The 12302-nt window shown below is 50.2% G+C and overlaps 2 protein-coding genes across 2 annotated transcripts; one reads left to right on the top strand and one right to left on the bottom strand.

Annotated features, from left to right (window-relative positions):
• The first annotated feature begins 2912 nt into the window (after window positions 1-2912).
• Window positions 2913-3644, top strand: LOC123147728 (60S ribosomal protein L27-3). Its single transcript, XM_044567026.1, has one exon. The coding sequence runs from the start codon at window positions 3019-3021 to the stop codon at window positions 3430-3432; it is 414 nt and encodes a 137-aa protein (XP_044422961.1). The 5' UTR covers window positions 2913-3018; the 3' UTR covers window positions 3433-3644.
• A 4175-nt stretch (window positions 3645-7819) lies between these two features.
• LOC123151316 (putative cellulose synthase-like protein D5) lies at window positions 7820-11579 on the bottom strand. Its single transcript, XM_044571044.1, has 3 exons — window positions 10836-11579; window positions 9883-10678; window positions 7820-9798 (listed from the first exon to the last, which is right to left on the bottom strand). The coding sequence occupies exons 1-3, from the start codon at window positions 11288-11290 to the stop codon at window positions 8068-8070; spliced, it is 2982 nt and encodes a 993-aa protein (XP_044426979.1). The 5' UTR covers window positions 11291-11579; the 3' UTR covers window positions 7820-8067.
• Between the last annotated feature and the right edge of the window lie 723 nt (window positions 11580-12302).

Below are 12302 nucleotides of genomic sequence, written 5' to 3'. Positions count from 1 at the left end.
GCCCTCGTCCGGACATGGTGATCCGAACACGGGGCGCAATTCTTGGTCGAACCAAGGTGACCAGTCGAGCTGGTGACGAAGATGCCGAAGTCGCAGTTGATCTGCAGGCGAGCCATCGATCCTTTTGTCGATCACACAGCGGAACTCTTATGAAAGCACCAATGTCGGTGTCAAAACCGACGGATCTCAGGGTAGGGGGTCCCGAACTGTGCGTCTAGGCCGATGGTAACAGGAGACAGGGGACACTTTGTTTTACCCAGGTTCGGGCCCTCTCGATGGAGGTAAAACCCTACTCCTGCTTGATTAATATTGATGATATGGGTAGTACAAGAGTAATCTACCACGAGATCAAGAGGCTAAACCCTAGAAGCTAGCCTATGGTATGATTGTTGTGTATGGAGTTGATTATCGACTAGCCTGGCCTGGTTTATATAATGCACCAGAGGCCAGGATAACAAGAGTCCTAGCCGAATACGCCGGTGGGGAGGAGTCCTTGTCTTGATCACCAAGTCTTGTGGAATCTTCCTTGTATGCGGCAGCGTCCGAACTGGCCCATGAGTATACGGCCACGGGGATCCTCGGCCCAATCTATCAGATCGGGAGATGACGTGTTGAGTACCCCCTAGTCCAGGACACCGTCAGTCGCCAATTGCATAATCTAAATCGCCTTATATTACCTGCCAACCATACGGAGTAATCCATGGAGAGACGCAGGCTGTAAGTTGGCTTTTGGACGAATTCAAGAAAAATGATGATGGACTGGATTAGCTTGAACCAAAGATGACGACGGCGCCGACAACACGATCAACACTTCTGCTTCTATAGGCTTGAATGACCATCTCAAGACTGATGTCGGCAAGACCGCTGTGTTGGCTATGACTCTCGGATGAAGTTTAGGTTGGGTGTGGAGAAGGGGAGCAACCGAAAGAGGAGTAGAGCTATGAAAGGACTCTTGATTTCCAAGGGCTTTATAGATTGAATGGGAGAGGTACAGGGGCTTAGTGGAGTAGTCAGCTGCCTAGATCCTAACTGGACGGAGGAAGATACACATGTAGGGGAAGAGGAAGGGACGGGACATGATGAGATGTGTAGATCAAGCAGCGTGTTAGATGCACCTGACCTATTTGACTCCCCCACTTACAACAGAAGTTAGAAGAGCAACCGACCGAGGGATGGTTGATCATTTGTGCTAAATAGAAGGAGGTGTTGTCAAAAAAGGATAGAGGGGTGGCTGATCCTTTCTGCTAAATAAAAGTGGTGTCTAAAGAGCAAACGATCGAGGAGTAAATAAAAGTTGCATCGCATGATCAGTTAGTTTTTTCTAAGGTGGAATGTGTGGGGCATGTGGGATGACGTGGATACTTGCATGTAAGTGTAGCATGATTTGTTGGAGTTTTTTCTGATGTGAAATGTGTGGGGCATGTAGGATGATGTGGATAGTTTATGTTAAGAGAAATAAGATAGTGGGGATGAACTATTTAGGTATTATAGATATGGTGGATAGTCCGGACAAACACATTTCTTCCCTACATATGAACTGGGATTTGTGGGAGTTCGGACTATTAGCCGGTTGAATTTTGAGGAGCCCGCTGGGCACCTGTTTGATGTCATAACAGTCCCGGATGTCCAAACATGCCCGTGGGTTGCAAGACAATATAAATATTCTAGTATGTTACCTTGTGATTATCTTCCTATATTAATATGGTTTGTAAATAAGTGTTTATCAAATGTTGCCCCTTTTTTACGTTATACTGATGAGAAGTTTAATAAGTAAATTAAAATGAAATTGGTTCAGAAGATAAGTAAATTAACATGATTAATCATCACACATATAGAAAGTTTAGACGAAGGGCTGATGAGAAAAAAGTGAACATGAAACCTTACATTCCTTTTAATTAGTATATACTCTCAATCTTACATCCTCATTCTTTTTAATAATGGACAACGCTAACGCCCACACATGTGGTGGGAGCGAAACTCGTCCACACACCCTGTAGTACACAGACTGCGTCACGTCACCGCATGCATGCATGTGAGAATCCTTTTAAATTTTTTGTTTTTAAAATGTTTTATCTCTTAAATAAAAAATCCGATTGAAGATTCGTTTTCGCCATTAAATCTCTCATGATGAGATCTTCGAAACTAGATCTCATATCAATATATTTCGACGAGTTTTTTTCCGGTTAAAAATTGCCATGTCTATTGCATATGAATTGCCATGGTGTTTACACTGAAGTTATCATGATATATTTCAACTATTTTCTTCTATATTTAAAAGTATTTTTTGACATTTATAAAATAGGAAATTAAAAAACTAGACTTGCCATGAACCATAAACTAAGATTGCCATGATACATGCATTTAAAATAGCCATGGTTCATACAAAAAATATTTTTCATGGTCAAAGTACTGCAGTTGCCATCATCAAAATACTAAAATTGCCATGCTCTACAAACTTAAATTGCCACATGACAACTTTAATTTAAGCACTATGTCAACTACAGTGTAAACATCATGGCAACTTCTGGGCAAAAAAAAATTCGTCGAAACATATTAACATGGGATCTAGTTTTGAAGATCTCGTCGAGACGGATTTAATGGTGAAAACATATTTTTTAGTTCGACTTTTTAAATAAGAGATAAAACATTTTTAAGCCGAAAACCAAAAAGATACCTGCTGATGTCATCTGTTCACATGTGGTAAAATGAGTGGTAAATAAGACATGTGAGCGATGTGCAATATGCCACACATGTGAGTGTTAGTTTTTTCGTTAATAATTTACCTATATGATGAGGAAAAAAAAGACGCGGCCCGATCCCACAACTTCATCCGATCTCCTAACCTCGTCACCGTCCGATCAAACTAAAACCATCCAAACCGATCAACCATCGTCGAAACCCTAGCGCCGCCGCACTATATAAGCTCCTCCCGTCCAATCTATCCCCATTTCCCAGACCACCCAAACCCACACAACCCACTCGGCGGCGGCGACGGCGGCGGCGGCGGAGCACGCGAAGATGGTGAAGTTCCTGAAGCCGGGCAAGGCGGTGATCCTTCTCCAGGGTCGGTTCGCCGGCCGGAAGGCGGTCATTGTGCGCGTTTTCGAGGAGGGCACGCGCGACCGCCCCTACGGCCACTGCCTCGTCGCCGGCCTAGCCAAGTACCCCAAGAAGGTGATCCGTAAGGACTCGGCCAAGAAGACGGCGAAGAAGTCGCGCGTGAAGTGCTTCCTGAAGCTGGTCAACTTCACCCACATCATGCCCACCCGCTACACCCTGGATGTCGACTTCAAGGACGTGGCCTCCGGCGGGCCCGACGCCCTCGCCACCCGCGACAAGAAGGTCGCCTCCTGCAAGGCCGCCAAGGCACGTCTCGAGGAGAGGTTCAAGACCGGCAAGAACAGGTGGTTCTTCACCAAGCTCCGCTTCTAGGAGCAGAGCGTCTTTACAATACTAGTATTCCTTGTTCTTGCAATCAATAGCACACTGAGCTATCTCTATCACTGTTTTTGTATTGTCCATGAGGATTTTGTGGTTAGTATGGATCTCGGAGAGAGTTTAATTAAGGCATGATGATGATGATGATGTTCCATGTGTTAAATCATGCTAAAGAATGCACATGGTTGCAATTTTGTTGGATCTTACTCCTTGAGCTGTTTATTTCCCCAATTCTTATAACTATATTGATTAGTCTTGTTCGTGAGTAATATCTGACGCAACCTTTCTGTTAAATAGTGCGGTGTTTACTGTTTAGGACTACCATGGATATTAGCTACCCAGTATATTCAGTTAGCCCTTTAACGGTCTAATAATTGCTACCCTGCTTGGTATGCTTGTAACTTCCTCATATTGACCATCTCACTGCCTTGCATGCTCCACTGATCCACCCTCAACATGTTGTGTTGGGTTTAGTACTGTTTTGGCATGCTTGTAGCTTCTTCATATTGACCCTTTTCACTGTCTTCCATAGCTTCTTCGTACAGTTATATGCAGTGCCAAGACAGCAAATGGTCTCATATTGTCATTTTGATTATATACCCTTTTTGGCTTGCAATTAAAATGCATCACTTGTTTTTCTCAATTGTACATAGTATGAGGGCCTTAAAAGTTATCATGTGATACCATGTTCACCCTTGGAAGAAACTATGATATATTTAATGAAAATGAGAATATGAGAAAATGATGCAGTGAAGCAGTCTGTTGATCATGTCGTACAACATACAACGTTTACAGTGCAACATGATCTCAAAGATTGAGCTCCTGCTTGCATTGGCCTGTTTTGTGCTGAATCTCTTATCTGCAATCGGTTGTGTAGTGGTCTTCGTTTCACTTGTCGGTTGTGTAGTGCTCGTATTAGATTAGTCTTGCCTTGCCTTTGATTTGGTCTTCCATATTTGTGTGCTGCCTATATGGACCAAAAACGATAATTTATATATTGCTTCCTCAGATACATGGTGAAAATTAATGGATCAACACTGCCATGTTGCTATAATGCGGTGAAAACATTTGCCTTACTGTATTCTGAACCAGAATTGCATTAGTTCTAGTACGCCCTCTGATCCATATTACTTTGGCTGCTCAAAGGGATGTCTAGGTCTGTATTGGCCATCTTTTTATTTGATCCTCTTGACTGTTTTGTAATGTCAAATGCTATATTTATGTCTCTGTTGCAAGTATTCTTTTTTTGGTGTTGCAAGTACTCTGATGAAAAGCTAACTAGCAGCAATAGCAAGAAAAAAAATACTGAATAGTTTTTATTAGCTTTTTGTGGTTGTGCTTTACCTCAGCTCATTCTTTAGCTAGGTTGGCTCAGTCGTACTTTGTGGTATTCCCTTGGTTTGTGTTATTCCATTGATATAAGTTGTTTTAACGATTGCAAAATAGGTCTGTTACTATACTTGTATGTTAATATTATAGTGATTCCCTCTTTAAAGAAATATAAGAGCGTTATGGAGGGAGTAATTTGTTATAGTTCAGTGAAGTGATTTTGTTAAGTTAAGTGATTTACATTCATGTGAAGTGGCTCTGCTTTATTCCCTTCGTCAATTGATGTTTATATATGGTTTTGTTATGTATACTACATATATGTTGTGTTAGTGACGTTTTATTGTTGATGTTGGCTGTACATTGCTAAGTTATGTTACTCACACCCCTCTTGTCGGTTTCGCCCTATTCTACTCCACGCCCTCTAAATCTCCAATTGGGTTTGAAATTGACACTGAGAATGGCATCTCTGTTCCTTGTGAAGGCTGTGTGATTGTTCCTTGTGAAGGCCGTGTGATTGAGATGAACGCATCTGATGGACCACGCCCTTTTGCTACATGTCCTTTTGCTACATGTCAGGGTAGCCTTCTCTTGTCAGTGACCCAATTGCACCCTGAAGTACATGAACGTTGTTGAGTCCTTTGCTAGACTGTTGGTTCAACAATTCAACTCTTGACTCGATCTCTTTTCCTGCGTAGTTCTGTTTAGATACACACCAGCCAAATGAGAAGACGCTAAGCGCAAGATAAGCATACACTGTTGTGTTTGCTTGCAAACCAAGAGTTGCTCCCAACAGATGTTCTGGTCCGCCTTAGGAATCGCCCTAGACAGATCAACATCCGTTTTTTTAAAATAAGCTTCCGTTTTTATCAATTGTCTAAAACAAATCATTACCTGATGATGCTCTAATGTTCCTTGGTAAAGTAATGTTGGGATTAACTTCGGGCGCTTCAAGCAGATACCACCCTTTGTCCTCTCTTTCGAATTTTGCATTCGATTCGTGAGTTAGGGATCGGATTGAACGTGGGGTTCGGAAGGGGATTGACCACCACATGTGGATTTAGGCGGTACCGATGAATTTTAGGGTTCATACGGGGATTGAGTACAAGGGGGTTAAGGTTGGGGATGGGGGTAAATCAATCTTACAAACATTGATACATCCTACCCGCAGTGACCTTGTAGGCGCTTGGAGCGGCGGGGGCCCTTAGCCTTGTCGGCGTCCACCTCCGGCTCGACCGCATCATCCATCATCTCCTAATCATCGTCGTCGTCCAGAATGATGGGCATTGTACGATTGCCTGGATGTCACCCTGACCACCAGCTCCACCGCTTCGTGGTCGTCCTGCGGCGCCACCACGACGGTCGGTTGGGCACAAGGAGGCCTAACAAGCCTGTATTTGGCCCATCTGGATCTTTGACCAGGATCGCCGGACTCGGCCTGATCCATTGCCCAGCGTAGTATGTCCACTAGCACAATGCCTTTGACTGGGTTAGGTATCATCGTCTTCGACTCCTTCATCGGCTTCAACACCACATTGTCTGCCTCTTTATGCATGTCCTCAATGCTGGTGAACTGAGAGCTCACCTCCATGGTCTTGGCGAACTTGGTGCGGGACTGAGCGAGCAGCCAAGGAAGAAAGCGCTTCATCCAATGCCGTTGGGGAAGGGGTTGGTGATGGGGTTCATGGTGATGGAGAGGTGGTAAGACAGAGTCATGGAAGAGGATAGAAGACAGAGAGAAGTAGTGGAGTACCGTGGTGGATAATTAGGGGCTTTGGGCTAGATGGGTAGGACTAATGAATGCTGATAAGTAGTTATGGTGTGTTGCATTTGTCCTTTCATTGACCTTCGTTTGTGATGTTGATAATGCAGATCAGTAATGCTCCCTCGGAGAACTCCAAGGGCAAAGCAGCTAGTGTCGGCTGAAGAGAAGGGCAAGGAGGTGGTGAGCTCCCCAACGCCCCCAAGCAGGCGAGGAACTTCGGCCATTTTCATGAGGAGGCTGGGCCGACCCACTTTTGCAAGATCATCCTTGCACCGAAGCTAGAGTGCTTGCCGATGACACTGGACTTCACCAAGCACTTCACCGCCGCCCCTCAGGAATTCAAGCTCAAGACCAACATCGGTTGCACCTGTAAGGTGACGGTCCGAGTGATCAACGGTAGGGTCACCCTTGACCAAGGTTGGTCCCCCTACGCTACTGTTCACCAAATCAAGATTTGGTACCTCGTCACTTTCAAGCTGCTGACTCTGGGCAGCCTCAAGTTGACCGTCTTCAATAAAGATGACGTCAAGGTGGTGACGAAGTGCAAGAAGCATGACGTGGCCTTCGCCATGGGCGTCTAGAAAGTTCACTCTTGCGTGGTTTGCTTCATTTTAGCGTTGAGCGGTTTGTTTAAGATTATGTTGAATTATGTGCCACTATGTTGAACTGGCTACTATCTATGTCTTGCATCATTCCGAATGGAGATTATCAAACAACATGCGTTGCATCTAACCAAACAGTCTGACTTGGCTTTCTGCCTAAACAAGTCCGCAACCAAACAACATGTCTTGCCTTTCTTCGCTGCCAGGCTGGGGGTATGCATGCAACCGAATGATGCGCAGATGATGATTTTTTGTTTGCATTTGCTCAACCAGGCTCAACTAAGATAAATATGCAAAGTAACAAAAAACGACGCAGACAACCAAATGTTTGCTCTTAAGAATTAAAGTGGAGGAGCTTCAAACTGTGACTCGAGACGCACAGATGACTTTCTGTTATGGCCTCACTCTCACGGATGCAACAAAGAAGAAAGAAACTCGAGGACCATGTTCATGTCATTTCTCTATAATCACTTAGTTTTCACGCTCCTTGCGTTTTCCAGTTCCTAGTAATCAAGTTGTACAATGTTGGTCCTCGAGCGGTCAAGCTGATCGGACGAATGTGAAAATCGAGATCATTGTTAATTTTTTTCGAGTAGTAGTGTTGGTTTATGAATTGCCAACATCGATCTACTACATAATACGGGAGCATATATGTGAGTAATATACGGCAATGTGCAACGAGTCAGAATTTCTGTACAGTTAACCTTCCCATATGAGTATGGATATCAGTGCGTAGGTACGTTCCTCAGCTACAGAATTGACCTGCTTACAGTGTTACTAATCTTGTGCATCCACAAACAAAAATACAGAAGACAAACAATCTTGTTTTCTTGCACTTCGTAGCTGATGGCTGATGGCGCGGTTCTTGGCCGGTCATTTCGCAACTGATCGATCGGTTCTTCGCGCTCGATCGATTTCCTGACCACACTCTGCTCCTCACACCTCGATGCCGCTCTGCGAGACCCTGTCGTCGGGCGGGCTGATGGTGATCCAGAGCAGGGAGACGGTGATGGAGATGAGCCCCGCCCAGACGTAGACGATGGTCGGCGTGCGGCCCCGCCGCCCCATGAGGCCCTTGGCGAACGGGTAGTAGTGCGCCAGCACCCAGAAGCTGAAGAACCCGCCGCCCAGCAGCTTGCTGTACTGCGGGATCTCCGCGTACACGCAGCGCGACACCCCCACCACCATGGCTATGATGTTGATCCCGATGATGGCCAGCGGCGGGATGAAGAGCGACGTCCACTTGATGAGGTACAGCTCCGCGAACGGGTCGTCGTCGTCCTCCGCCGCCGCCTTCGCCGTCAGCGTGAACGATATCTCGATGCCGGCGGCCACCTTGAGCAGGCCCTGCAGCACGGCCGCCAGGTGCGCCGACGTGCCCCCGATCACCCAGAACTGCTCGTTGCGCCACCATTCCTCCAGCCCGATCCCGGACCACTTCACCTCCAGCAGGCACAGCAGCACGAGCGTGATGGTGATGAGCAGGAGATAGCAGAGGAAGGTCGGGTCCAGCGTGGCCACGATGAACTGCCCGGAGAAGAGGGAGAGCGCCGGCAGGAGGCAGTACATGATGAGGAAGAGGGACGTGAACGGGTAGATGCCCACGTTGATGTACGACATGCGCTGCAGGAACATGAGCCGGCGGGACGCCAGCAGCGCGTTGTTCTTGGAGAAGAAGATCTCCACGGACCCCGTCGCCCACCGGAGCACCTGGTGGAGCCGGTCGGTGAGGTTGATGGGCGCCGTGCCCCGGAACGCGTCGCGCTTCGTGATGCAGTACACGGAGCGCCACCCGCGGTTGTGCATCCGGTACCCGGTCACGACGTCCTCCGTCACGGAGCCGTAGATCCAGCCGACGCGCAGCCCCCACTCCGTGTTGTCCTCGTACCAGCAGGAGATCACCGAGACGGCCTCCGCCACGGTGGCGGCGTCGAGCGGCGGCCGCGGCATGAGCAGCGCGCCGGGCGGGCGGCCGTTCCGGACCGAGGGGTGGTCCGCCAGCGGCCGGCCCTGGTACTCGGCCACGGCGATGGACTCGATGAACATCTTGGACTTGCCGAACCGCTGCGGCGCCTCGTGGTCCGGGTGGTCGGACAGCGGGCGGAGCTCGTCGGCGACGCCGTCCCCAGAGCGTGCGTTCGGGTCGATGGGCACCCTGGTCTGGCCGACCAAGCCGTGGTACTCGACCGCGCGCGGCGGGTTGAAGCCGTAGATGGCGTAGCGGCGGAAGAGGCAGCCGGTGCCGACGTACATGGGCCCCTGGAGGCCGTCGAGCGCGCGCATGTTGCCGTCGAAGAAGACGGTGTTGTGGTTGGCGTAGCGGTCGGAGGGGTCGATGCCCTCGAAGCGCTGCGGGAACTGGATGTAGCAGATGCGGTCGCCGCCGCGGTCGAGCATGTAGCACATGGCCTCCCGGATGGCCTGGCAGTTGTACACGTAGTGATCGCAGTCGAAGTTGAGCATGAAGGGCCCGTTGGACAGGACCGCGGACGCGCGCACCATGGCGTTCATGGCGCCCGCCTTCTTGTTGTGGTCGTACCCCGGCCGCTTCTCCCGCGACAGGTACACGAACATGGGGATGCGCACGTCCACGTTGGTGAAGTCCAGGTACGCGTGGTCGTCCGCGTCCCCGTACACCACGTCGTGGTGAGGGTTCTTGATCATCACCTAATTGGTTGACAAGATCGTAGCATGAACACACACATCTGCGCGCCAAAATTCAAAAACGAAATGGCCAGTGTTGACGAAGACCTGGACGATGCTGGCGTGGTCTCCCTTGCCGTGGTCGGGGGCGGAGTCGAGCCAGGTGCCGGGCCAGTGGGTGCCGTCGGCCATCCAGGTGGCCTTGACGGGGGGCGGGGCGGCATCGGACGAGGCGGCGGCCGTCTCACGGGCGATTTTGCGCTCGTGGGCGTTCATGGCCTTGGCGCGCCGTTTGATGGCCTCGGGGAGGTCATTGATACGCACCTTGTACTCGTCGTACTCGCGCTTGATCCACCGCCGGTCCTTGACGAAGTCCGGCCGCTTCTTGCCTTTCGTGGGGTCGCCCTTCTGGGTGAAGTAGGCCTCCGGGTTGCGGGGCTCGATGGAGTGCTTGCGGCAGAAGGGCACCCACACCTTGGCGTAGGCGCAGGCCTCCGCCATGGCCTCGAAGGTGAGCAGCGCGCCGCCGTCGTCGGAGATGTAGACGAAGAGCTTCTCGACCGGGTAGTCGGTGGCGAGGATGGAGAGCAGCGTGTTGGCGGTGACGAGCGGCGGCTCCTTGTAGGGGTCGGCGGTGGAGATGAAGACGTCGAGCCCCGGCAGGTCGGAGCGGCCCGTCGGGTTGGACGGCGTCTTGGACTCGAACTTCTCCCGGAGCGCGGCCAGGTCGGCGGCGCGGTTGATGGGGTTCAGCTTGGGCATCTGGTCCAGGAGCCAGGAGAGGGCGAACCAGTACTCGCACACGATGGAGATCCCCCACAGCCACATCGCGTCCGGGTTGGGGTTCGTCGCGCGCCATACCAAGAAGAGAAACAGCGCCACGAACCGCACCAGCACCAGCAACCTGCCCACGTACGCAAATCCCCGCGTCACTTTGAAATTTAAATCATGTGCCGTGCTCGTGTCGTAACATTTTGATTGAAACTTGATAAATTGTACTCCCATGTAAAGTTTTTCAATTTTTTTTGGTGAACTCAACAAGTTTCTTGAATTTTGCGAACCTGTAGGGGCTTAGAATGCCCGGAGGAATGGCCACCTTCCGGCTCAGCGGCTTCCAGGGCTTGTCGACGAGGTCCTCCATCTTGACGCTGCCGCCGCCCATGCCGGCGCCGTCGTCGTTGTCCTCCTGCGGCCAGTACGCGTTCCCGATGCCGTACGTGCCCTGGGTCTCGAACAGCCACCGGTTGTGGTCGAACTCCCCGGTTTGGCTCCGCACCAGCAACGACTTGGACGGCGACGCCACCTGCACCGGGGAAAGCCGACGGTCCATCTTGCCGCCGCCGGCCGCGCCATCGTCGCCGCTCCGGCGGTTCACGAGCTTGGAGCCCGACGAGCGTGGCAAGGGAAGGTTGTCCGGCTTGGTTGGGCCGCCGGAGGCGGGAGCGGACGCGGCCCCTGGCTGGTTGTCTGGGGTGGGCGGCATGAAGACCGTGTAGTTGGTATGGTCGCTTGCCATGGTGGTGCGCTCGGGCGTGATGTCGATGTCGTCGGCGTTGTCGTTGGAGAGGCCGGCGAGGCGCTCGTTCGACGTCCGATGGACGCTATAACCTGCTGCCGGTAGCTTCGGCACGGACGGCGACGCGCGGGAGCGTTCCTCCTAGGTTGCTACGGCCGGTTTGGTGCCATTCTCTCCGCCATTGTTGCAAACTGAGTCCCACACGGAGAGGGAGATGTTTGCATGGCTTGGAGGGAATTGTGCGGGAGGGACGGACCGAGATGTGGAGTGGCGACACTTTCGGAGACCGGAAGCATCGAGGGAGAAAGGCGCTGTCATACATGCACTCGTGCAATCGAATAGCTAGCGCTCACATTCTTTTTCAGGATCTTTTTTAAACAGAGTATAGACGCAAGGGTCTTTTTTTTCTTCAAGAATACATCAAAGACGTACCTTAACTTTATGGAAAGAAGAAAAATATTTACAAGAGATTACAAACGGCACGCATCGCCTAGGTGTGCCTACACTCGAGCCCTCCTTTAAACATGCTAGGAATTACTCACAAAATTGTAGCACTCCACTCCTTTTCGCCACCGCCCATAAATGACGCTCCCTAAATATGAGCTGGACTGTGCCATGCTCGTTACAATTGTCATTCCTACCGAATACTCTCCCGTTCCTTTGCTTCCACAAACACCAACAAATAAGCACCACCAGTGAGTCAAAATCCTTCCGGTGGGTCTTTGGCACCAGCTTCCGAGACGTCGTCCACCATTCTTCCATATTGTTGCTTGTCCAGTTGGCATCAACCCCAGCAGTAGTCCAACCCTAGTAAGGCATTGGAACCACACTTGCCTGGCGAACACACATTGTGTCAAGATGTGGTCCATCGTGTCCTTCTCCTACTCGCATAAGTAACAAGGAGATGTTGAATCCTGTAAACCATGCCGGGTTCTCCTGTCTGAAGTCCATAGTTTGTACTGAGCCGCCAGCCACATGAAAATTTTGTATGAGAGAGGTGCTCCACACTTCG

This window comes from Triticum aestivum, chromosome 7A (assembly GCF_018294505.1).
Source record: "Triticum aestivum cultivar Chinese Spring chromosome 7A, IWGSC CS RefSeq v2.1, whole genome shotgun sequence".
Lineage (NCBI taxonomy): Eukaryota > Viridiplantae > Streptophyta > Magnoliopsida > Poales > Poaceae > Triticum > Triticum aestivum.
This window is presented reverse-complemented; position numbering and strand designations above follow the sequence as displayed.